General features: G+C 34.2%; 1 protein-coding gene across 2 annotated transcripts; it reads left to right on the top strand.

Moving 5' to 3' along the window:
- FBXO47 (F-box protein 47) lies at positions 1-26,483 on the top strand. Of its 2 annotated transcripts, XM_020997731.2 has the most exons (12): positions 1-236; positions 1,070-1,194; positions 4,474-4,680; positions 6,130-6,300; positions 9,443-9,519; positions 11,413-11,490; positions 12,945-13,053; positions 16,268-16,444; positions 18,668-18,814; positions 19,354-19,496; positions 22,331-22,490; positions 22,784-26,483. In XM_020997731.2, exons 3-12 carry the CDS (start codon positions 4,500-4,502, stop codon positions 22,894-22,896), a joined length of 1,356 nt encoding a protein of 451 aa, XP_020853390.1. In that variant the 5' UTR covers positions 1-236; positions 1,070-1,194; positions 4,474-4,499; the 3' UTR covers positions 22,897-26,483. The 2 variants fall into 2 exon arrangements, with proteins under 2 accessions (XP_020853390.1, XP_078012143.1); XM_078156017.1 differs by lacking the exon at positions 11,413-11,490.
- The last annotated feature ends 973 nt before the right edge of the window (positions 26,484-27,456 follow it).

The raw sequence follows: 27,456 nt of genomic DNA, 5'->3' as shown, positions 1-27,456 counted from the left end.
GCGAGGGCGGGAAAGCAGCGGAAGCACCTCCTGGTCGCGAGCCACCCCACTTCTCTGCGTTCCCCACTTCCTCCCACGCGGGGAGAACTTGAGTGAGGGGGATTTTTTGTTTAGAAAAAAAATTTTTTTTTTTAAAGATTTAGGCTTCGAGTGAGGGGTTAAGAGGCAAAAAATCGATCCCGCCTCGTTTTCTCGTGACACCCTGGCCAGGGAACTGTCAAACTCTGTGGTAAAAAGTGAGCTCCAGGCGATTTCCTTGAGGAGAAGCTCGCAGCAGCTCGGATGGAGCTGAAAGAGGGGGCGGGAGGGGAGAGAGAGAGAGAGAGAGAGGAAGCCCCCTCGGGACCCTGAGGCCTCCTGGAAACCCTCGCCCTTGTCCCCCTGCCTTCCCTTCCTCCTCCCTTCCCTGGAGGTCCTCTCAGAACTCTCCCCAGGGGCTGGACCAGACAGGCTCCAAGGCCAAGGCCTGGGCCAACCTCAGAGCCTACGGGGTGACTGACCCCTGGACGGACCTGAGCCTTCCGGGGCCTGTCTGCCCCAGGGCTGCTGGATTTATTCTTTAAAAAAGAAAAAGAAATTAGTTGTGACTTGATACTTCTTCCCTCGAGAAAATTCTTTGCTCTGGTAGGCTTTCAGAGGCTTGCTACTGTATCAAAAGCAAAAAAAAAAAAAGTATTTCAGGAGATTGCCATGAAAACACCCCAGAGGGTAATTGTAAAGGCAGGGGGGGAAAAGCCTGAGGTAACTGGATTGTAAGCATAATATGGAGATGTACAAAGAAGCCTGCTTCCCTCTCCATCCTCTACCTTAAAATATGGGATTTGGTTTCCTCATCCCTAAAAGGAGATTGTACTAGCCGACCCCTGGGGTCTATTCCAACCTAAAGATATGACATTAGGATCTTATGCATGTGCAAGTGAAGAATAGCAAAGGGGATTTGTTGTAAGGGGATCACTGATACTCATTTTTAGAGTGAATTTATGACAGAAAAATGTGTTAGTCTTTTGAGGGGATGAAAAAAATGTGTGTGAAAGTGTGTAGCACTTTAAACTGCTTTTTATTTCCCTAGTTTAGTCAAGCTGCAGGTGTAAGTGAATGTCCCAGAAAGAAGACAAGTGACTACTGGACCTCAGTCATTGAAGAAAGCTGCAGGCCCTTATTAGTGTCATGCTTTAGTTGGAATCCTTGAGAAGTGTAAGCTATGTTATGATTTTCTATTTTCATTGACAGAGCTTTTCATTTGTAAATATAACAAAAGTGACTTTTAAAAATGCCTGTTAATTTTTCTGTCTTCAGGGCATGATCTATAAAAAGGGATGCAAAGTTCTTTGTGGTGTTTTTAAAAGTTGCTAAAATTGTGCATGAGCCAAGTAAAAAATTAAGCTTTAAGTTTATTTATATTTCAAATATCATGTAACTAATTCAAGCTAAGTTAAATAGAGTGCAGTTCCATAAATGAATATGTGACAAATTAGCTAGAGCAACACTCTGGGCACAAAGCAGAAAATAAATTTTGCTCAGGCACATTTACTGTGCTTTAGTGAAATGTCTTGATTGTTTAATTCTTTTAAAAAAAACAACATTTGCACTGAAGTTAAGTATTTTCTGAAGTGCAGTAATCAAATCATGTTGGCCAATTTGGCTATACATAACAAGAAAGATGCTTTATAACTGACTGCTTCATTCAAGTAAATAACTATTGACTTTTATAAACTTTATCAGCAAATCTTCATTCTTCAAATCATTGTCCAGTCTCTCATTAAGGAGTTAGTAATTCTTATCTTAAAATGGAATCAAAGGGAAATTTAGTTGTTTCCCGTTTGAGTTCTAGTCATGTAACAAGCGACTTCTTATTCACATTGTCTGTGAATAATAAAACATACATTTAGAATTATAATCTCAATATATTAGAGCTCTTTGAAATTTACATTTTTTCTCTTTTTTTGGTTTCTTTTTCTTCCTACAAACAAGGTACATGATTGTACTTAGTTCCAAAGAGACAAAAAGAAAAATACTATTTTTAAAGACACATTAACTGCTTTCTATTTACAATTATTTTGAAGCACCATACTGTTTGATGGAAACTCATGCTTTATATTAGCAGTTTCATCTTTGTCATGACACATTGACTATTTTTCACACTTGGTATGATTTTCCTTGTCTTAGAATATATTCAATTCAGTTAAATGTTAAGTTTACTACTGTGTGCAGAGGCTGTGTTGAATAGGAGCTATTGAATAGATAGAGTGGACACAAAGATAAATAAGACATGGTCCTTGCCTGCATGGAATTTACAACCTATTAAAGAAATACTGCATGTATGCAGCTGACTATAGTACAACGTGGGTTGGCATATCACATATGAGAAGTGCAAAAAGCCATGGCAGGTCCAGGGAAGGAAAGATAAATTTTGATTAGGGGAACAGAGAGGATTTAGGGATTAAGAATTAGGGAGGTTTATGGAGGTGGTGGTATTTGAGCTAAATTTTGAAAGGGTTTCAACAGACAAAGATTGTGGGAAGGACATTAAAGGCTTGGGAAACAACAGAGGAGGAGAGTTGAGGAAGTAAAGTGGCATTAAAGAAAAAACACTGAGGTCAGAGACTCTGGGTTCAAATACTGCCTGTTAAGTTTCTTATCTATATTACAGTGGGTAAATCTCTTAACTTTGCTGGGCTTCAGTTTACTTATCTGTAAAATAAGGGGATTGGACTAGATTATAATGGAATCATGCTCAAATAAAATGGGGTCCACTAATCCATACATAAGGATCCCTGATGGTTGTATATTGGCTTAATTTTAAAACGTAATATTAGCTATGTTTTATTGTTTATTTTTTTTGTTGTTGTTAAATATTTCCCAATTACATTTTAATCTGGTTGCTGCAGTACTTGGGAATGTTGCTTGCCTCTCTTTGACACCACTGGACTAGATGCCCTGTGAGATTCCTTTTGGCTGTAGATGTAGCTAGGCTCTATCACCCTATAATTTGATATTAGTGGGAATAATGCAGAGGAAGAGTATCTCATTCACATATCTTTCAGCTAGTAAAAAGCCTTTGGCTGGAAGTTACTGGTTTAGAAATGTTTCAGCTGGTAATGTTGTGGCTATTTAAGTTATTTTTCAGTTGGTCAATTCTTCATTACTTTATTTGGAGTTTTTTTTTTGGCAAAGAATGGTTTACCATTTCTTTATCCAGCTCAGTTGACAGATGAGGAAACTAAGGCAAACAGAGTTAAGTGACTTGCCCAGGGTCACACAGCTAATAACTGTCTGAGGCCAAATTTGACAGGAGGATGAGTTTTATCCTATCCACTGCATCACCTAGCTGCCCTATTCAGCAGGCAATACTGAAGAGCAAATGATTTAAATACAACAGCTCCACAAAGGTAACTGCATAAATTGCACATCATATTAACTAAGACAGAAATGGTATCCTCTGTTATATAGGAAGACATTTGTAGCCTATCAAGATATCATTTGGACATTTAAAAAAATCACAGTATCATAGATCTAGAACTGGAAGTCACCTCCCAGGCCAGACAGTACAACCTCCTCATTTTACAAATGAGGCTTAGAGAAGTTAGGCGACGTGTATAAGGTTATTCTTAGCCAATAAGTAACAGAGGCAGTTTGGTTCAGTTAAAAAAAAAAGCAACTCTTTCTATAGTCAGAGCACCTGAGTTACCTGTCTCTGATGGTTGCTACCTATATAACTTTGGGCAAGTCACTTAACCTCCTTGGGCCTCAGTTTCCTCATCTGTAAAATGAGGAGTTTGGACTAGATGGCCCTAGAGGCCCCTTCTATCTCTAGATCTGTGGGTCTAAGAACTAGGATCCAATTAAATCCAACAAGTATTAATCAAGAGCCTACTAGGCAATATGTTAGGTTCTGGGGATTTAAAAACAAAATGAAAAGTCTTTATGTTCAAGAATCTTACATTCTCTCGGGGGAGGGGATAACACATATGCCAATAAGCAAATACAAAATATATACAGAGTAAAATGGAAATGAGAAAATGTCTATAAAACATTTTGTGAACTTTAAAAGAAATATCAACTACTTTTATTATTTCTGACCAGAGACTTCAAGGAAAGTATAATAGAAGAGGTCGCCTTGGGCAAGCACATCCTCTCCCCAGGCCTCAGTTTCCTCATCTATAAAATTACAGAGTTGGAAGTCTTTTCCAGTTCTAAATCTTATGATGCTAAGCAGGCCCAACCAAGGAGAGTGGATAGAATATCAATTAATGTAGGTGGAAGTGCGAGGTGAGAAGGAAGGCATTCCACGCTTAGGGAGGACAATGTGAGCAAAGGAATGGAGGTAGTAAAGTGAACTAGTCAATGAAACAAAGAGCAAGAGGCAAAGCTACAACAGTAAGATGGTGATGGATTCATTCCCATCTTCATCTTTGAATCTTTCCATTGCTTTAATTCTCTTCCCTCTAAATCCTCCCTTTTTTTTTTAACTAGGAGAAATTTATGGGATAAGTAAAAGGATGACATCCATTGTAAGTACCAGCTTTACCTTGATTCCCAACCAGAAATACAGACGTAGCAGCCGACGATCCAACCATTCTTGCAACATCCTTGGCTCAGATTCTCAAAACTTATCAACACTTGGGGACTTTAAAGCATTACCATTAGAGCTTTTCCAGATAATTTTGGAATATCTGTCAGGTGAGGTTTTTGGAGAGGAAATATTGCTAAACTATAGAGTTCACCATTTCTGTTTTCCCTAAGAAACTATACTTTTCAGTGGGCCCTGCAGCATTTTTAATATATTTCAACATAGCTTAAACTAGTTTCTAAATTTAATTTTCTGAGGGATAACAATAGATGCCTATAATGGGGGGGTCCCCCAAACCTTTTTTTTAGTTACTTTATCCCTTGGCTTTAGGTAACTTTCTTGAAACTCCACTTCCAGTTCAATATGAAAGGAAATAAATTCTATTATTTACCAAGCATATGCATATAAAAATAAAGAGATCAATTTTTCAGAAAACAATTTGAGTGTAAATAAAATTTTAATATCATAAAGTTGTTAAATGTTTATCAGAAAGTTAAATAAATTTGTGAGATCCTTAAACCTGTTTCTTGTCAGCCAACAATTTTATTCATGGTAGCTATTTTTAACCTGGGATAAGTGAGTTTGTTTTTTAAAAAATAGTTTAATATCTGTATTTCAGCATAGTTGGTTTCCTTTATGATCCTATATGTTTTATTTTATGCATTAAAAAAAAGTATTCTGAGAAGGGGTACATAGGTTTCACCAGACTGCCAAAGGATTCGTGACACAAAAAAGTTAAGATCTAGTTTCTGAAAGAGATACCTGCATATTATATTCAGCCTCCAGTTTGTTTCTTCCTTTGTATTTGAATAAAAAAGAACTGAGAATAATTATTCAAAGAGATTAATTTTTATACACTATATTATAACTAAACATGTTTAATAAGAATGGGATATTCTCGAAGGGTACACCAAAAATTCTGTGGCTTCACTGATTGGAAATTAGTTCGAAGTTCCTGGTTATTTCAGAGATCAATTAACTTATCTTTCATTTGGTCATTTTTGCTGATTTCTTCTAGATCAATATAAAAAGAATTTTGTAACAAACTTCAATTCATTTTATTTTGATCAGAAATTATCCCTTCACCTGTCTCAGATTTTTCAGATGTACTATAATGTTTTCTTCTTTTCATTCCAAGCTCTCCTCCCACTACCACATTCTCTTTCTGATCCACAAACTAACTAATATTTCAATAGTATAATATATTTATTTACCAAACATTCCTCACAAGCCCTTGACAGACTTCTTATATCCACAGTGGATACTGTTAAGGGCTGTGAAGGAATCCCTTGACCTTGTCATGTACCCCAGATTAAGAACCTCTGGCTTAGGATGTGCCAGAAAATAGCTCCAACTCCTTAAGGCAGGGCCCTTGCTTCATTGAAGTAATTTCATTGTTATGTGTTCCTAATGTATTCGTAAAAGATAGAAAAGAATTCATACTCTTACATTTTTTCAGTAGTTTGTTAATGTGTTAATTTATATGATTAGTTCTATAAAGTATAGCAAAAGTTAAGTTCTTATAGTTAAGCTAGTTATATTGGGTTTTGTTGTTTTAGTGAAGGATATCAGCATGCTAAGCATGGTGTCGAAAACCATCAGCCACCGCCTTATTAATTACATCTCAACCTCATCCGGAAGCAGAAGGCTTTTACAGCAAGATTTTCATAACCTGGAGCTGTCTGGCAGAAAACAAGGCTCCTATATGTTGGAGCACTACAGATCTCTAGGTGACCTATGAAATGAGAATTATGATAAGTAAAGAGTTAAACTTACTTAGAGGGATCCTATTATATAATTCTTTTGCCAGTGGGAAGTGAGGATATTTTCCAAATATTGCCTAGTATATGGATGATTTCATTACTTTCAATATGATCTTTTCCCATTAATTATATATTTCCTTCTAACTATAATTCCAGCAGTTCTTTTGTGATATGCTTATCTTCAAAGATAAGTGTAAAAGAGAGTATATTTGAAAGGAACAAACACATGTGGTCACTTTTTCTCTTTGTTATGTGGCTTGAATTGGAGTTTAAGAGGTTAGGGAACTGATATTTCTGTGCAGCAGCTTCCTGTGAAACATAATGAATGAGCTTTATTTCTGAATTTCTTATCCCTTTCAATCATATTCTAATCCTGTAAAAAAAAAAGTGAGTCAAGATTTTAAAATAATATATTGAATAAAATCACTTATTCTCTAATAAGAAATGATGGTTTCCTTTTAAAAACATACTATCCACATTTACTAATAAATTATATGTTTAAATTGCCCTTATCAAAGAGAGTTCTATATAATTTTTCTTCCCTTGGCCTGTAATCATTTATCTTTTTTTTTCTCCTGGTTTACTGTTTCCATTCTCTCTAAGAGGAATAATGAAATAAAAATCTAATTTGGACCTTACTGATGTGCATCAATTTAATCACAAAACTGCTGTATATAATTAACCTTAGCATAGTAATAAAATCAGAACACAGCAGGGTGAAATTCAGAGCTAAGTAAAGGCAAAAGAGCAAACTAAGCAAATACTGTATTGTTATATCTCGAGGATGCCTAATTTTAAGACAATTATCAGGGAGACTCCAAGCATAAAATAAGAATATTTATATAAATAGATTTAACAAAGACAAGATGAGTATAAATTTTGCTGTATAATCTTACCATTTTTTTCATTGTTAATAACCAGATTAATGAAGATTAACTGAATTTAGCCATTATTTTTAGCTATTATTAAAAAGTATACATTTCTTCAAGGTTTATGGGAGGGCTGTTACAATGCTTATTTCAATATTTGGTTTTGACCAAATGAAAGCACAAATTAGTACAGGTTTTTGCTTGTTTTTTTTTTCCCCACTATGGTCAAGTGTCTGCTACTTAAACAAAACAGCCTGAATAATAAGCAAAAATCCTCATTAGCCTGAATTTCCTGATTTCTTGAATTAGTTGTATAATAATAATCTTAGATTTCTATAGCTCTTTATATTTCATTTCATTTGATCACGTACTTACATTTGATTCCATGTGTTTTCTTCAAGCTTCTATTTTCCTTTAGCTATAGATATCTAGTTCTTCAGGTTTCTTAATGTTTAAGTGCAAGGACCATTTTTTCCTATTGCTTTTCTTCCCTGATCTTTTATAGGTTTCAAGCAGTAGGATAACATTTTCAGAATCTTTCACTCTGAAGATTGTGAATTTTAATTTACTGCCTTCACACAAGAAACAGAGCAGATGGCTAATATGGAGAGAGCATTGCATCTAAGTCTATTTTTGCAGCAGAAAAAAAAATTTAAGAATTTGGTCTGTAACTGCTCTGAGCACCTGTATCTAAAAAAAAAGAAAGAAAAGGAAAACTTGCTAGCATTGTTAACATTTTGTGGACATAATGATATGCCTTGAAAGTAAGGATTATGGCAAGCAACTAATGTTCAGTTACAGCTTCTTCACTAGAGACCAAGCAACAAAATATGAAGGGAAAACACCACTGAAAGAGTCTATTACATATAAAACTAAGCAAAGTCAATATTTAAACTTCATATTTAATCATAAGTTGCTCAAATAGAGTAATTTTCAAAACTTTTATCAGTAGAATTTACAAGTTTATATAGTTTATGTAACATTTTTAAATCTTTTTTCCCAATTATGTGTAAAAACTATTTTTGGCTTTTTTTTTAAAAGTTTTGAGTTCCAAATTCTTTTCCACCCTCTTTCCCATCTCCCTTCTTTGAGAAGGCAAGCAATTTGATATAGGTTGTACGTATGCAGTCATGCAAAACATATTTCCGCATTAGTCATATATGACATTTTTTGATGAAAGAATTATTACTGTTACTGCTGCTGAAAGTCATGTGGTTAGGTTTTCCTCCACTGAAATAAGTTTATTTTCAGAATAAGGATAAATAGGGCAGCTAAGTGGTACAGTGGATAAAGCACCAGCCCTGGATTCAGAAGAACCTGAGTTCAAATCTGGCCTCAGACACAACACTTATTAGCTGTGTGACCCTTGGCAGGTCACTTAACCCCCATTGCTCAACCAAAAAACAAAACAAACAAAAAAAACAGAATAAGGATAAGTAGATCATATCTCATTTTAGTAGTACAGTCCATGTAAAGTCACAGAAAGTGCATAATCCACTTACTGACAATGTAGCAATAACAGTTCAAGATGCACAGTTCCATGGAAAATTAAAGGTTTTTTAAAATTATCTAAAAACAATGCTATAAAACCTTTATATGATTCTCCCACTAGAATATTTTGAAGGAAAAGTTTTAAGCAGTCATTATCCCAAACCGAATACTTTGTAGTAACAAAACTATTTCCAACTTCTGGAATTTTAAATACTTATAATTTTAAATTTCTATGTATTTGGGGAAAAGGTTAAAACTGTTTTTGCCACTATAGCCAGATTCTTCATTGACAACAGAGTATTTTCTTGTGCTTCCCTACAGAGACATGATGTCAAGACATATAGGTTTCCTTGATATATCTTCAAATTTTACTCATTATGCCTTTTTTAATACAAATATTTTTCCACATTTATACTTTAAAGCCAATATCATATTTTACTATACTATGTTTTTATTTTATTTTTAATTTATAGAATAAAATAAGCAATTCCATATCATAGTATATTAAAAAAAAAAGATGATTGCACATGAAACTACAATATATTTTTTGCAGAATATGGCCCTGGGTGTCATAAAAGGACATTAAAAGAATTTAGTAAATAGCATATGCCTTGCACCTTCTTGACAAACTTTGTCTTGCCAGCTCACTTGGTATGGTATTACTTTGATATATTCAAGAGACATGTGTCTACTTGGTCTGTTCAAATTATCTGCCATTTTCTTATATGTGTATCTATTTTCTTTCTCAGGTTTATTGTTTAAAAGGTGTACATTGCTGCTGCCCACAAAAGAAAGGCTAAAGTACATTCACAAGATACTCTCAGAAGTAAGAATAAATGTATACTTCTGAATGTTTATATGAATTTATTTTTAAGTAAACATGTTTTATAACTGTCTTGCAGTAATTTTTTATCTATTTCTTATAATTTTCAATTCTTGTCTTAGGATAATGAAGTATACTCAATAATTTATTTATAATGATCAAGTGCTTCATGGGCTCAGATATAAAATATAGACATGTTTATCTTGTTTTTTAGTCACCTTTTAAATGTAACTAAGGACTTTGTTCAAATTCATGAGATTCTATGGGAGAGTATAAAAAGCACTGTGTTTGGAGTAAAAAAAATCAGGATTCATTTTCTAGTTTAAGACATTTCCTAGCCACATACTATGGGAAAGTCACTTAACCCTTTAAATCACAGTTTCCTCATGTATAAAATGTGGATAACAATACTTGTACCACCTACCTCATAGGGCTGCTATGTGGAAAGCACTATAAAGTGTTATATAAATCTGAGCTATTATGATTTCCCGTGTTTTTTTATTTATGTTGGAATTATAATGTTTTTTTTAATTAAATTTGATTTTATTTTCAAAGGAATATCCACCCTCTTTCTCTCCCACCTCTCTTTTCTCTCCTGTTACCCTTCCATCCACTCCCTCATTGAGAAAGCAAGAAAAACAAAACCCCTGTTATAGACATGTATAGTCAAGCAAAACAATTCCAGAATTGATTGGTCATATCCAGAAAAAATACATATCTTAATCTCCACTCTGAATCCAATGCCTCATTATCATGAGGTAGACAGCATAGATAGCTCTTTCCTTCTATTACTACATTGTAATAGTCATTTTTTTATTAAAAACAACTTATTTTTAGACATCCAGAAAGAGTAAAGTTGATTTTAATCGGAACAAAAACATCAACTTTAGAAGAGACCAATAATAGTTTTATAAATTTATGACAACACTGTTGGATCTGGTATTCAAAAACTTTCACTATACAGAAACAATCATCTAAATCAAGTAATTCAGTCTAATACATTAAGGGCAACTTACAAGCACCTGAATTGGTGGAGGTAGTTCCTTCACCTAGAAGTTCCCTATGCTAATAAAATCACAAATCTAGTCACAGTGCTCAGTTAATAGGGTATAAAATATTTCTTATATATTATTTATTATGCTGATATGATATTCATTTGGAATAGAATTCTGGCCTAAATTGTTGTAATATCTTTAAAACTGACCTTTCTGCTTTGTGTGATTCCCTTCTCTAATACATTCTATACATTAACCCAAGGTTTATCCTCCTTGAATATAATTAAAAATTCCTATATTCTTGTTATATTCCCACATAAAAACTTTCAAGATTTCCCTATTTTTTGCATGATAAAATCCAATTGTTTAATCGTTATCTCCTGTCCAATTTGTTTTGTCTAACCAATCCAACAGAAACCTTCTCCAGGCATATGGTTCTCTTTACTATTCCCTAAATTTACCATATTAATTTCTGTCTCCTTACCTTTGACCATGCTATTTTGCCACATGAAATGTCTTCCCTCTCCTCCCTGCCTGTCTAAATTATACCAGTCTTTTGAGGTTAAGTCAAGTCTCACCTCTTTCATGAAGGTTTTCTCATTGTTCTACCCCAAATGGATTTCTTTCTCCACTGAATTCTTACAATATTTATTGCTTTTCCAACCAATTTAGCATTTATACATAAACGATCTTATATTATTATTTAACTGTGTAAAATTATCTCCCTTAAAGAAATCGTAAGTTTCTTGGGAACATAGACCTCATTTAACAGGGGTTTTTTGTATCAACCACACATAGATATAGCACATAGCCAGGTACTCAATAAATGTTATTAAAAGAATTTGAAAGTCAAACTGTTATGGTTTAATTGATGAGGAAGTGACAGCTTTTCTCTTTATAGGTTTCATGTTTTAAATTCAGTGGTTGTGGAATTCCTATGCAGTGTTTAGGATTGCCATGTTATGGAATGTTTTTACAGGTACTGTACCTTTTTAAACAAAGGAGAAAAAGCATTTTTTATTAGTTAGTAGTAAATAGAACATAGAAGTATATCCTATGGCCAATTAATAGAAGTTGAAACAACTCTAAAGAGAACAGTAAATAATTGAATCTTTGACTATATTATTCTGTTATGGGCAGCATACCTCACATATGCCCTAACTACATTGTTCTGACCAACACTATTTTGTAATTATTAATACATTTTACTAAATTCCTACCTTAAAGTTGTGAAACCCTAATGTCTTTGACCAACTGCCCATTTATAATATTGTTCCTAGCTGCCCTTGATAAGACTGTTGCACCAAAAATTGTGATATATTGTGGTCCTAAAAATACAGTACATCTAATGAATTCAAGGACTTGGGCTAACTCTTTAAAATATATTGCAAGCACTGGTACATCTATACTCTCAGAAATCAGTGTTTTTGTTATTGAAACTATTATTTCAATAAAAAGTTGTAATATTGGGGGCAGCTAGGTGGCGCAGTGGATAGAGCACCAGCCCTGGAGTCAGGAGGACCTGAGTTCAAATGTGACCTCAGACCAAACACTTGACACTTACTAGCTGTGTGACCCTGGGCAAGTCACTTAACCCCAATTGCCTAAAAAAAAGAAAAAAAGTTGTAATATTGCTAATCTTGTAAACAGGAAAAGTAAAGACTAATAAATTCTGAGACTATATTTAGGGATATCTTTTTAAAAAAAAACCTGAATACTTTTCTAAATTAATCTGCTGGAAGGAATTCTAAATAAAGAAGACATTTTTAAATGGAAGAAATTCAATTTAATTATTCTAGTGAAGAATTTATGTACCTAATTACCTTTTTGTTTTTAATTTCTTTTTCACAGATGTCTGACTTAGCTCTGTTATTTTTCCTAATAGATAACTATAAATTTTAACTGTAATAAACTCTTCCACTGCTTACTACATCTAAATGTCACAAATGAATGCTAATATTTATAATATTTTAACTATTGGTAAATGATAGGTTTTTGTTTATTTTTCATTACAATCTCTGTTAATAATTCTAAAACTCAGTACCACAATATAATTCTGAGTGAAATCCCTAAATCAGTGCTCTTGAAGTCTTGTAAAAAAATAGGTCTTGTTAAAGAATCAAATTTTCCGCAGTATACTACTGTCAAAGTTCAAGTCAGAGTGCATGCAACAAAATAATAAACTGTATGTACAAGAGCTTCAGGTGTCATTTAGAAAGTCCATTGAAAAGTTTATTGCCTTTCTCAACAAAAGAAAGGAATTTGGATTTGGAGCATCTAAAGATATTGTTTATAAAAACTATTTCCTGTATATATGGAAAATCCATAATGTATGAGAACAAAATATGCTGCAGATCATCTTCATAAAGAGCAAAAGTGACCTGAACTTCAATTTGATGGCCTGCAATGTTTCCTTTATTTTGTTATCTTTAGACCCTAACAGCAGGTTGGGATGAGTTGGAGTGCCATCGTGTTTATAACTTCCTATGTGAGTTGACTAATCTACCCCGCAAGATGCATACAGTTGTTTGCAGTAAACCAGGTAAAAATGTGATATTCAAATAGAGTATTTTAAAAGGGGGGAAAAAAAAAGAAATAAAGACCCAGATTCAAAAGCAGATTCAGTAGCCCAATACAATATTGAAAATTTTAATTTTAAATATCACTTTCATCTGCTTCAGACTAATCTTTTTTCAATCCCCTGAATATTATTTGTATATTCCTATCTTAATGTTGTTGCAGTCTAGGGATGCTCAATGCCACATTTATGTCACATTCGTTACTCATTATATTTTGCCTTGTCTTGTTAGATGAGGCATTCTATACATGAAAGAGTAAGTAGCCTGATAAAATTGTAAGCTCCTTGAGGGTAGGAACTGTATTTTATACTTGCTTCTATTTCCCCATAGCACCTAGAACATGGTAGCTTTTCCATAAATATAGTGATTGATTAAAAAGGAAACATAGTTAATTTAGACAATAATTTGGTCACAACCTTTTTGATTCAGTTTGGTTCAACAAATATTAAGTATCTACTTTATTCAGGGTAGTTTGCTAGGTGGTATGGGGAATACAAAGACAAAAAAGGAAATAATTACTACCCTCAAGTTTACATTCTACGAGGCAATACAATATGTACACAGATCAGTGAATAAAATTTGAAGGGAGAGAGAGCACTAACAAATGGGAATGTTGGAGAAGGCTTTGAGTAGAACTTTGAACGAACATAGTGACTACGAAAGATAAAAATGAGAGACTGCTTTTCAGGACTAGAGGACAGGTTATGTGAATGGGAAGAGATAGAAATGTTGAGTTGTAAGAAACACCTAATAGACCAATTTGTCCAGAACTTAGAGTGTATAAAGTTGAGGGAGTAATAATGAAATTAGGCTAGAACCAAATTATGGGAGGCTTTTAATACTAAATTTAGGAGCTTGTATTTAATCCTAAAGGCAACAGGAAGACACTGAAGGTTTTTGTACAAGGAAGTGAGATTATTACCCAAGAGGAAGATTATTTTGGTAAGTGTGTGAAGAATCAATTAGAAAGGGAAAAGATTGGAAACAGAAAGAAATTAGGAGACTACTACAATAATTCAGGTGAGAGGTGATGAGGGTTTGAGATACAGTGGCTGAGTAAGTAGGGGGAAATGGGATAGGTGCAAGATATGTTGTGGAGTTAGAATTGACAGGACTTGGCAAATGAGAAGATAAAAGAGGAGGGGGAAAGGGAGAGCCATAGATAACCCCAAAATTATGAATCTGAGTGCCTCAGAGAATGTGGTAGTGTCATCAACAAAAATAAAGGTGAAAGTAGGAAGTAGGTATAGGTAGGAAAGAAGAAATCTATTTTGGTCATGTTGAGTTTGAGATGCCAATGAGGCACCCAAGTAGAAATATCCATCAGGCAGTGGAAATTGGAGAACTGGAATTCAGGAGAGATATTAAGATTAGGATGTTATAGATTAGGAAACATCTGCATAGAGATGACAGTTGAATCCATGAAAGTAGGTGATATCACTGAGGGAGAATGAGACAGAATGAGACAAAACTAAGACTGAACCTTGGGTGATGCCCATGCTTAGAGGGTGGGAGACAGATGTTGAACCAGCAAGGAAACTGGAGAAAGAATGGTGAGACAGGTAAGTGGAGAAGCAACAGAGAACAGTGCCACAAAAGAAAAGAGAGTGGAGAGCTTCAGAGAAGTCAAAGAGGCTAAGGGATGTGAGGTCACTGGTAATTAGAACAGTTTGAGTAGAATGGTGGATAGGGCTGGAAGCTAGACTGCAGAGGGCTGAGAAATGAGTTGGGGGGGTGAGGAAGAAGAGGCAGTGAGTCTAGACAAGTCTTTCTAGGAGTTTGGCAGTGAAAAGGAGAGAGCTAAGATGATATCTTGAAGGAATTATAGCTTTTAGGAAAGGTTTTTGAGAATGGAGTTGACCGGGCGTAAGGAATCTGTGGCCTCAAGGCCACATGTGGCCCTCTAGGTCCTCAAGTGCTGTTCTTTGACTGAATCCAAACTTCATTTGTTCTGTGAAGTTTAGATTCAGTCAAAGGACAGCTCTTGAGGACCTACAGGGCCACATGTGGCCTCAAGGGCGCAGGTTCCCCACCCCTGGGGTAGACGTGGGCCAGTCTGATGGCAATGAAAAGGAGCCAATAGGGAGAGATTGAAGATAAGAGAATTATGAATGGGGCCATAATTAATTAACACCTAGAGGAGACAGCAGGATATGGGATCTAGGACCTAGGCCACAGAATCTGGTAATGGGGTTAACTTTGACAAGAAGAGCTTTGTTTGATGGCTGAACAGGAAGAGAGGAAAAGTAAAAATTTTGGAGGAGTTTTGAGAGGTGAGTTAGGGGAGATGAGGAGTACATGATGATTTCAATTTTCTTAGCAAAATAGACAAGGTTATTTGCAGGGGGAGGGAAGAGCAAGTAGGGAAGTCACAGGAGGGTTAAAAGAGAGAGAATAAAGTTTGAAGCAGTTATGGAGGGAAGTGGAATAGAGGAAGAATAAAAAAGAATAAAAGATAGCAATGCAGCAGTGGAGGCATAGTTGGAATCAGATAACATCAGTTTACATAGTGAATCCAGTATTCACAACTATGTGACTTCCTTCAGTAGTGTTTGATGAAGTTAGGTATTGAAAAAGAGAATGTGGGAGTGGCTTAGCGGGTTTGATGATCCGGAGCTTTGTTGTGTAAGACTAGTAGAAACCTTTTATTCCATACTGACTAATGATGTGATACATACCTTCTACGTTTCTCTATGTACTTATTTTTTAAAATTGGAAATCTCATGAGGTTCTGACCAAATTGTTCTGTCTTTTCATTAGCCATGCTCCTAATTTTAAAGTATAGAACAGGGCAAAAACAATGAGCAGATTAGCAAAGCTAGAAAATTGGGGCAGGTAAGAGAAGACTCCTAGATTACTTCTTGTCTAGAGATTTCAGCTCTTCAAAGATCTGTTATTTTATTGATGGGTTGCTCCCTCTATCAATGTAGATTGCAATCCCACTACACCATAGTAGAGAATCTATAAGTTTCTGTCACTAAAAAAGAATGCATCATTTGCTAGACAATTTTCTGAGAACCTAGGGTCACCTCCACAACACAGTAGGACATCAAAATTGGACTTTATTGGAGATTCTGACTTGATAGCCCATTTAGAATCACTCTGTAATCACTGTGGTATTGCCTTCTGATTTTCCAGAAATTTTTTGAAGGTAGATTGATTTAATTTCTTTCTTAGGAAGTGCACGAAAGTTGGAGTTAAGAATTAGACTATTTTGTCGGAGTGTCCTATTAGATCACTGGACACAGCAAAGTGACTCTGCCTTTTGGTTGACTCGAATACTAAAACCATGGCCAATGGTGAATCAGGCACGACTGCTCTATATAATCTTTGGACCAATATCATCTCAGGATGGTAAGCATTTATTTTCCAGTAAAGCCACATTTCTGTTTAACTTAATTTGTTTTAAAGGGGAAATATAGTTTTGTTATATGTATTTGGCAATCATGCTATATTTCATGATTATACAGGTATATTTGTGGACCCTTAGTGAGAAGGAACACAGTATTCCCTGGGGGAGCCCATTTACTTTGTATCAACCTAACTTTTAGGAAGTATTTATTTTTATTAAACCTAAATCTTACTCTCTGAAGTTTCCTTTTTTTTCTGTACTTAACCTTAATTTTACTTTTTTTTTACAAGCATTTACTTTCCATCCTATTGCTCCCCCGAAAAAAATTGAACCATAAAAAGAAAAAGAATACTTGTAATAAATATTCATACTCCAGGAAAACAAATTCTCATATTGGCAGTGTCCAAAAATGAATGTCTCATTCTGCATTTCAAGTCTATCATCTTTCTGGCAGAAAGTGATTAGTGTATGTTTCATCTTTGATCTTTTGGAGTCATGATTTGTCATTGCATTGATCACAGTTCTAAAGTTTTTCAAAGTTGCTTTTCTTTTTTTGCCATTGTATAAATTGTTCAGCTTCATCTACTCACTTCATTCTGCATCATTCATAGAGATCTTTCTAGTTTCCTCTGAAACTTTCCATTTCATAATTTCTAATGGTGTAGTAATATTCTTTTACATTCATATGCTATAATTCATTTAGATATTCCCCAATGGGTGGGCACCTCTTTAGTTTCTAATTTTTGCTACTATTAAGGGCCACTATATATATTTTATACATATGGATCTCTTTCCTCTTTCTTTGATCTCTTTGTGTTGCTAGGTCAAAGTTTGGTGACTTTTGGGGCATGGTTCTAAACTGCTAGCTCTCCAACAATATATTAGTGCCTGTTTTCCCAAAGTCCCTCTAACATTTGTCATTTTCCATTTTTGTCATCTTTGCAAATCTCATGGTAGAATTCAAGAGCTGTTTTAATTTGCATTCCTTTAATTATTAGAGATTTGGAGCAATTTTCATATGGTTGTTGATAGCTTGGATTTTGTCCTTTGAAAACTGCCAGTTTATATCCTTTGATAATTTATCTATTGGGGAATGGCTGTGTTCTTATAACTTTGAATCCATTCCTTATATATCTTGGATATGAAACCTTTGTTAGAGAAACTTGCTGAAAAAATTTTCCCCCTGTTATGTGTCCCCTTTAATTTTAACTGATTTTGTTGGTACAAAAGCTTTTTAATTTTACATAATAAAAAATGTCTCTTTTATCTTCTGTGATTCATTCTATCCTTTGTTTGGTCATGAATTCTTCTCCTATCCATAAATCTGAAAGATAATTTCTTCCCTGCTCTCCTAATTTGTTTATGATGTCATTATCCATATCCATTTGGATATGTAAGTTATGTATCCATTTGGAGTTTATCTTAGTACTAGTGCAAGAGGTTGGTCTATATGTAATATAATTTCTTCCACACTGTTTCCACTTTTCCCAGAATTTTTTATACAGGTATATCTTTATATTAGCTTGTGTAAACTTCAAAAGCTTCAAAGATGGAAACTGTTCTGCTACAGTTCATTATCAAATATATTTCCATTATCTCCAATTTTTAAATTAAAAAGGTGCTATACATTTTTCAACATTCAATCAATTCTTTGTTGTCTAGGTAATTAGAAGAGAATAATGCAGCCAATAATCCAAAAGAGCAGTCAAAATACATATTTGGTTTTTATAATGTATTGTGATGTATGTGTGCCCATATGTACTTTTTCCTTCCCACAAGCAGATAATTTTTAAATTGACATGATTTGTATGTTCTGATTAAAAATATTTATAAAGATACCAAGGATAAGCATATTCTTGGTATAAATTAGTGGTTAGTATTTATTTGATAAAAACAATTCAATGAAGTTACAAAAATCTTATTTTTCTCCATCCCTGTTTGTGGTATGTCAGTAGCATTATCTTTATTCTGAAAGCATTATTTCGCCTACTAAAACAACCTTTCTTTTAGCTCCTTTAAATGCTGTTAACATGTTTCCTCATTCTAATAAGGAACATTTCAAAGTTATATTGCAGTCTAAACCAATCTACCATTATGAAAGTTCAAATAAATGTAATGTGCTTAAATAATGAGATTTCATTTTCTAATCCTATTTATTTTTTAAACTACTAAAACCATCTGCCTCAAAGAAATTCTGTCACATTTTGCTTGTTCCAATTATTCAGGACAGGTGGTTTGGCAGAAAATGACAGAAGGACCTACAGATGAAACCAGTCTAAAAGGCTTAGCTGATGCCATTAAATTACTGTATGACAATGACACTAAAGAGTGGACAGCAGATGATGTAATCAGTCTTGTAGATGAACTATCAGGTAAAACTGTTTGTTTACCAGTGTTGATTACTGAGAATTCTGCTATCAGAGCATAATTATTAAACATAAGGCAACTTCTACAGGGAATAAATTTCCTATTTTAAATCATAATACTAAAATATTTTGTTGGTAATGAATTTAATTTTAAAGTTGAAGAGAATGGATATAACTTAGTCCAAATACCATCTACACAGTTACGTATATGCATATATAATGTATAGATTCTTTGTTGAACCATAGTAAATTAATCATACCAGACCTCAAATTCCATCCCTGCAGGTTAACAAATTACTGTCTAAGGATAAATAAGGGAGAAAATTCTCCACTTGCCACTGTTATAGGGAAGGGAAGAGTATTTTCTGATCCCTGTACAATCCTAAAGAAAGGCACCATATATAGGTTCATACCATCCTGCCTTGTATATATGAGTCAGAGAGTTGGAGTTATTCATTTTCTCTTCAATAAAATTATGTAATATATGTGTTTTGTCATCACTGGGCAATTTCTCATTAAGTAATTTTTTTTTTCTACAACAAAAGTGGTTCCCCGAGAATGGCTTTTGGAGAACAATGCACGTCTCCTTATCCTAAGTGGGAACAATATATGTTTCACCTTCATGGCTAGCAAAGCTGTGAATGGACGGGCCAATGAACTAGCACGGATGATAGTCTTTTTGGCTTTGGTAAGTACAGAACAAAGTCTTTTCTCGTACCCAGACTAATACTGTATTCACCACCACCTAAAAACCTGATGGATCGCTCTCCCTGTGTAACTGAAATATACTTAAAATATCAATTATTTTGAGAGATTAAGAATATTAAGTATATCATGTTTTCAAAATATACACAATAAACTAACATCTTCTGAAACATACTTCATATATGTCACTCCCTGCCTTATCCCCTGCCCCTTCCAATTCATATCCCTCACCACCTTAGGAGGACAGAAATTAATGCCAGACCTTGGTGATCGATCATCAATCCCTTCATTTGACAAAGGAGAAAACTTAGATCCAGAATGATTACCTGACTTACCAAATGTCAATCAGATAATTAGTAGCAACCAGAATTCAGACAGTTTCTCTGACTTCAAATCTAGTGTTCTTTCTATTGTACCATGTGACTTTTTTTTCCAGAACCTAATTTAAAAAAAAACAAAACACCAACATTTCCTCCAGGAATACTTTCCTATTTAACTTCACTTCAATCTAAGCATTCCTTTTCTCTAAAACTTCTATGTTCAGTTTGTATTCTATCTCAACTCTGTGATTCTAGAATCTTTACTTTCTCTACAATCTTTGCTAATATTCTTAAGTCATTTGTGTATGTATATGTTTCATCACCCCTAAGGGACTGTAAAATCTTTAAAGGAAGGGATTGTCTTCTTATTCTTTAGGACCTTAGTGTGGTGTTTTGTATGTAGGAGATATTCAGGAAGTGCTTGCTGCCTAACTGATAATAATTAGTTATCCATATTCTGATGAAGTTTTTCATGATGTATATCTGCTACACATGATGAACTGGTCATCTGAAAGGTTAGTGAATAAAACTTCCCCCCTTGATGTACAACTTCAGCTACAAATATGCTATCATTACTCATAAATATTATAGTTAAATTAGTATAAATAACCTCTAAGCTACTATTTTTGTTAAAATTATTAAATTTTTTTTAAAAGGTAATCAATAACTTCTATAATGGTTCTTATGTTAAGTAATAATATTTTGTGACAATCGTGGACTTGAACATCTCTTTAGCAGTGCTTCTCAAAATTAAGTAAGCTGTGGAACACTTTTAGACTTGCAGTAATATTAATAAAAGCCATATATGCTGGTGGGATTGGAGGAAGGAAGATGAGAAGGTCTACTAGCATGGCTATCATTAGGATAATGCACAATTCCATAATTAATATTTCAGATGGAAAAATATCCCTAGCATCAAAACGTTCTCATGTAATCTCTAATCACAGCATGTAGGACAGTGGGGTTTCACAGAATACAATTTGTGAAGGAGTGATTTAAATTTTTTTTTCTAAATTTGCAGCTTTCGAATGAGATATTAGATTTGAAAGCATTTTTCATTCTAGTGTTACATAGCTAAAATTGATATTTTTCAAAGCATATGATGATTTAACAGTTCTATACTTTAAAAATCAACAATAATATTTCTTCCTCATAAAAGATATCTGTAAAAGTCAAAGAGTGATAATATAGAAAGTAATTGTGTGTATCTAGTTCAACATTCCCTTTATAGTTATCCCTTCCACATCTCAATTTTCCCCATCATGGTTTCGATATATCTTGGGTTAGCATAAGAAATTAAATGGGAATTTTGGGGAGTTTTGCAGAAGCTGTGGCCAGCAAACAACACAGAGCCTATGACCAAATTCTTAACCCAAATTTTATAGTAAGTTTCTGTAAACACACCATAAACAAAAAAGAAAAAAAAAATTTAGACTTCTTCTCCAGTACAAAAGGAAGGCCAAAAAATTTTACATGATTGTTTAGATTGCAGGGGCACCATGCCCCTAACCCCCACAATGTGGAAAGGATAACTGTGATTATTTATTATTAGCAATAATCATCCTGATAACAGCTGATATTTAAATAGCACTTTGCAAATTACAAATTGTTTTATATGTTAGTGCCTCATTTGATTTCCCCCAGCAACGTAGTTGTTGTTCAGTAGTTTCAGTCGCATCTAGCTCTTGGTAACACCATTGGAGTTTTCTTGGCAAAAATACTGTAATTGTTTTCCATTTCCTTCTCCAGCTCGTTTTACAGATGAGGAAACTGAGGCAAACAGGTTAAGTGACTTGCCCAGGGTCACACATTAGCTAGAACGTGTGTGAGGTCAAATTTGAACTCAGGTCTTCATGACTATAAGTCTAACACTCTCTACACTACACCACGTAGCTCCCCTAAGGGAGTCAGTACAATAATTATATCCATTTTATGAAGAGGGAGGAAACTAAGGTTGAAGAATGTGGTAACTTGCCTAAGTTCATATAGTTAGTAAGTAGCAAAGCCAACTTCCCTGACTTCTAATCTAATTATCTTACCACTATACCACAGCTGTTATAGTCTATGCCAAGTCAAGTCAACAAGCATTTATTAAGTGCCAACAATGTGCTAGGTAGGCACTAGATAAGTGCTAGGGATACAAAGAAAATCAAGAACAGTCCCTGCTCTCAAGGAATTCACAGTCTAATAGGGGAGACAACATGCAAACAGCTATGTACAAACAAAATATATTCAGTATAAATTGGAGATAATAAACAAAGGGAAAATGCTAACTAGCTTTAAGAGGGTTCAGGAAAGGCTTCTTGCAAAAAGATGGGATTTGCTTGGTCCTCAAAGGAAATCAAGAAAGCCCGGAGTTGAAGAGAAAGAGGATTCCAGGAATGGGACAGAGCCAATGAAAATGCATAGTGTCGGGAGATAGAGTCTCATATTCAAGGAAGAGCCAAATCCCAACTCCAGGAGTACTTACATTTATAATAATCTTTGTCTAAATCAGGTCTGCGAGAAGGACCTGTACTGCATGGACTGGGCAGTAAAAATGATGCAAAAAGTCTGCAAAGTCTTTAGCACGCAGGTGGAGAGAAATAACTTCCTACAGAATGTGGAAAATGCATTTGCACGTGTTATAATGGACATGCTGCAGTCAGTTATGTCTGGTGAGTACTTACATAGTCATTACACTAGTGTGCAATAAGAATGCCCAAGGTCACATTACTAGGAAAGGGGAGAGTTAGAAGTAGCACCCACATTTTTTGACTCCTAGTCCAGTGTACTTTGTTACAGGATTCCATGGTTGTCATAACTGATTTTTGATTGGGTGAAGCTTGCTGACTTGTCTTCTGTTAAATTATTCAGGGAAAATTTGGAAATCTTGTGTTTCAAATAAATCATATTTGAAAATTGATTATCTTCCTCTCCCCACTCTCTCTATCCTGTTTCTGGCGTTTAGGAGACCAAGATGAAGAGGATAGCAGCTTTTTGAATTTGTTTCATCTTGTGAATGCACAGGCTAATTTCCATAAGGAAGTTTTATATATAACCATGAACAGTACCTCCACCTAAATACTCAGACATGATTTTAGGGAGGGCCTCACTGATCCAACTTTTAATAGACAGCTGCTTTTTCTCCATGCTCATCTTTTCACACATGAAATATATGATGTATGTGTGATTTTTTTTCAACTAGTTACCCTGTCCTAAGAGCCAAAAAAAGGTGCTCTAGTTTTAGCAACAACTGATTACACCATTGAATCTAGAATGTTTTGTGAAGACTTGTAGAGGAGTTTGAGGCTGTTTAAAATACAAATTCACTTTGCCATCTCTCTGAACATATAACCACTATGAGAATATTATTCACATTACTATTCACTTTTGCAGAAAATAACAGATCATCTAGATATAAAGAAAATATATTTTGCTCCTTTTCTTTAAAGTGAATCATATACTTTGCTAGGGATGGAGATAAATGCTGCAAATAGAGGAAAAGTATAAAAGGAAGGAAATTACCTATCTTGCTGCCTGAACAACTTCAGAAGTAGCTTTTACTTTTTCTAGGTTTTTTCATAAGATTTTCCCCTCATCCTCAGAAAGTGAGTTACTTCAAGGAGGTCTGAAAAAGGAAACTGGAAATATCAGAGCTTAGAACAGATGAATTAGCCACAGATCTAGTTCAAAGGATAGTGGCTGTATCTGCAACCAACTAATGAAAACCCAGGAAGAGCAACCTGGTAAGAGCAGAGGTCTAGGATAATTTGAACCTAACCAACTGTCTCTGTCACATTACAATTATAGTAAAAGTTAAAGTCCCCAATGGGGCTAAAATCATGTTGGAATTCATCTCTCTGTAGCTCTGCCTTCCATCACTCACTTCTACTAAAGATAAACTGTCGGTGTCCTGCTGTGATTCTTTTAGGGTTTGGCAATCGGGGTTTGACTTCTTTCACCAGACCTCCAGCTTCCTTCACCAAACCACTTGAAATGACTCACCTAGGAATGTAGAAAGGACCCTGAATAAGAAGTAAAAAATTACTTGAAGACAGGTTAGCTCTAGCAAGTGAGGCTAGTGCATGGGGAAATGCAAATTGTGGGAAATTCTGGCATATTTGGTTGTGTTTGGTACATGAAAAAGACAGGAAATGGACAAAACTAAGGAAAAGCATAAGTTGTGGGAAAATATTAGTTGTGATAACATAAAAGCAGGGTTTCACCAGAGTTTCTATTCCAACAGAATTTATCTTGGAAAATTTGCACTCAGAAACAAATATTTCCTTACTATGATAAAAGTTTTTGCAGGGAACTTTTTAAAGCATTTAACAACAAATGGTCCTACTTTAATTACTTTGATGGTGGGAGTTTTTTTGTTCCCAGTTTTGGTTTAGCTTTTTCTGCAAAAGACAAAGATTCTTGCTTTTTTTCTTTGGTTTCATTTTGTTCTTTTTCTGATAAGAATTCTCCCACAGTTGAGGTCTAAAAATTAAAAGTTGAGAGATAACCAGAATATGTAATATGATTTTAATTTTAATATAATAGTGTCATATCCATTAAAGCCTTGTACATACCAGAATTTATTTAATACACACATTGTTGAACCTAAGTTGAAAATACACCCTATTGAATAATTTTAGGGTGAAAAGGGGAAATTATTTTTTAAAGTGATCATAATAGCTTGAAAGGTAATTATTTACATGTAGGTAGTAATGATTTTTCATATTGTTTCACTGTAAAAAGCTAATCATTATGCATCTTAGTGGTAGAAATGTGGCATATTGAGGTTTCTCTTGGGTTATTATTAAACATTATCAAAGCTATTTGGTTGTTTTCAGCAAGATTGCAAAATTAGCATAGTAAGGTTTCTGTCAAATATAGTCCAACCTGGATTTTAGATCTTATATTGTATTGACAAGTTGACTACTTTGAAGAAAAAAAGTATATTTTGTTATATTTTTTCACTGTGAAATGTTATAGTACCCTCCAGCCAAACTTGGGGAAAAAGCAAAAACTACATTCATTCTTTGTTAATGGTGGCTAACTTGACGTATTTTGCCACCAACAAAAAATAACCTGACAGATTTTAAGGCCTGTCTTTGAGGACTACAAACAACATTTGAAACCAGATTTCCAATTTCCTCAAGCCAACCAGTCCAGTTTTCCATGAAGTGATACTTATATATTTGTCATCAGGAATAAATTGTAAAGTTAAACTTTTAAAGAAAGTTTCCTATTATTGTTTTAAAAATTACCACTGCTAAATTAAAGGAAGAGATATATAATATTTCTATAAAGCAGAAGCATTTCGGGGCAATAAATACCATTAATGCTCTGCAAGAAGGGCTGTTAGTCAATTTTCACTAATTACAATAACAAAAAATCATAACAATAGTATTGAAAATACTAAAAATGGGGCAGCTAGGTGGTGCAGTGCATAGAGCACCGGCCCTGGATTCAGGCAGACCTGAGTTCAAATGCGGCCTCAGATACGTAACACTTACTAGCTGTGTGACCCTGGGCAAGTCATTTAACCCCATTGCCCAGCCCCTCCCAAAAAAAAATACTGAAAATTACATGCATTTTTCCCCATAAATTAGATTGACATGCATGTCTGCTGGCCTTTTCTTTCATTGGTATCCTTAGTCACATGTGACTTGTTGATAGCATAAAGGCCACTTCTGCAAGAAAAGTTTCCAAAGTGCCATTAATCATAATAATAACACTCATTAAAAATGAATTCACAGTTTTTACCTAGTGACAAGTGCTTTATATCTCATGATACATCTCTTGTTACAGTTGTTGGTTTTTTGTACAATTTTTACCCCTAAATTTCATCTTACTCAGTTGGCAAGTGGTAAGTGGCTAAATTGTTACCTAGAAGTTGATCTAGTCAAGTTGCTGATCATCATGACATGCTTGGAGGGGTGGATACCTTATTTTATGCATTTTGGCTCTTGTGACAATGTAGTTAATACTCTCAGTTCCTCTGTTAATAACAAAAGAGTTAGTGCTAGAACTGTCATCTCTTTCTGAGGACTGAAACAACCATAATATATGTACTCACACACATATGTGTGTATACATATATATGTATAGGTGTATATGTGTGTATATGTACATATGTAAAATTGGAAACCATCTTTTTATGCCAGGAAAAGTATAGAGTAGCTTATACAGTTAAATCTTTCCAGATTTCTGTGTCAAAAAAGGTTGTATTAAAAGGAAATATTTGTTGGGTGCCTGCTTAGTTATTCCCAAGTAGAAATATGACTTCACTGCCAATTCAACGAATCAGTTAGCTATGAAGCCTAGAAGAAATCAGGATATATTCACATGCCACCTACTTAGCTGAAACATGATTGAGGATGAAGGGATAAACTAAAAGATACCTATATTATATAAGCTTCTCCAGGCAGAGAAATAATTAGAAATACTGAACACTTTTCATTAAGAAAGTAGGGGGGGAAAAAAACCCCAGAACATATCTCTGACAACAAAAATAGTAATTGGATTTTTTTTTAGAAAAGCAAACTGTTTGTATCTTGCAAGAGTTTTGACTTTGAAAAAAAGATATTTAATATAGGTAGAATTCCAAGATCATCGCTTTCTTAAATATATTTTACTGAAACATATATATTGTTATAAAAGTTTTATATTTATGATCAAATGTATTTAAGTGACTAATATTTAATATTTGCTAAATTTTAATTTTTTTCATATTAATAAAGTGAAGTTGTAAATTTGGAAAGTATCACCAACTTATTCAAAGTTTGACTTTATTAAAGCCTTTGGAGATCAATTTATTTATGTTTTTGTGAAAACTCATCTTTCCATCAATTTTGATTATGATCCTATCAGGGTCAAGAAGTGATGTTTTGCATTTAAATAACACTTAGTCACATACACATACCCACTGACATAAAAGCAGGTGACTGCATCAATAATTTGCATTGTTAATCAAGATTTAACTTCAGTACTCCAGTGGGTCTATGATCTAATCTGTGTGGTTACAGTGATACAAATTGCAAACTGCCCATCATGTTTAACGAAAGTAAAACAACATTTAATGTGCGTTAAATATTACTTTAATCTGCATTATTCTATTCTCACTGGAAACTTTCAACGAATTTACATTCCAGTGGTTGTCAAACTAGATATGCTACAAATATCTGTTATTATTTGCCATGTGAAAGTTTTTTTTTGTTTTGCTTTAAAACAAAATAGATAAATATTTTGGATTATTTGAAATTTCCCATTACTGTATCTTCTTCAATCATCAATTTTTGGAGAAAAGCCTTAAATACGACTAAATTTTTCTACTCAACTGTTTGGTCTGGGGGTAGAGAAATTTTCCATGGTTGAGGTCAACTGTTTTTCCCCCAAACATAAAAATTAGGTCTTGTTTATATTTAAACTAGAGGGAAATAGAGACTTTTGAGAGGCTATTCCAGGCTTAGCAAATGTTTAAGATTTGATAAATCCACCGTATACATTTTCCCAAGACATTTTTTCACTTCTCTTTTTAGTCTAAGTATCACTAAGAGAAATGTAATCCCAATTTTCCTAAGCCATCTTATATTTAAATTAAATTTAGAGAGTCTTTTGAAGTCTAAGATTCTGAGAACCTTTTAAAAA

This window comes from Phascolarctos cinereus, unplaced genomic scaffold (genome assembly GCF_003287225.1).
Source record: "Phascolarctos cinereus isolate Bilbo 61053 unplaced genomic scaffold, phaCin_HiC Scaffold_5;HRSCAF=322, whole genome shotgun sequence".
NCBI lineage: Eukaryota > Metazoa > Chordata > Mammalia > Diprotodontia > Phascolarctidae > Phascolarctos > Phascolarctos cinereus.
Note: the sequence above shows the minus strand (reverse complement) of the source record. Positions and strands in the feature narration are given on the sequence as shown.

What these genes read in the sequence shown, in the direction of transcription:
- FBXO47 (XM_020997731.2), top strand. Translation starts at nt 4,500, where the DNA reads ATGACATCCATTGTAAGTACCAGCTTTACCTTGATTCCCAACCAGAAA. An exon ending in TCTTGTAGATGAACTATCAG is followed by an intron (nt 18,815 to 19,353) that starts GTAAAACTGTTT and finishes CTACAACAAAAG; the next exon opens with TGGTTCCCCGAGAATGGCTT. An exon ending in GCTGCAGTCAGTTATGTCTG is followed by an intron (nt 22,491 to 22,783) that starts GTGAGTACTTAC and finishes TCTGGCGTTTAG; the next exon opens with GAGACCAAGATGAAGAGGAT.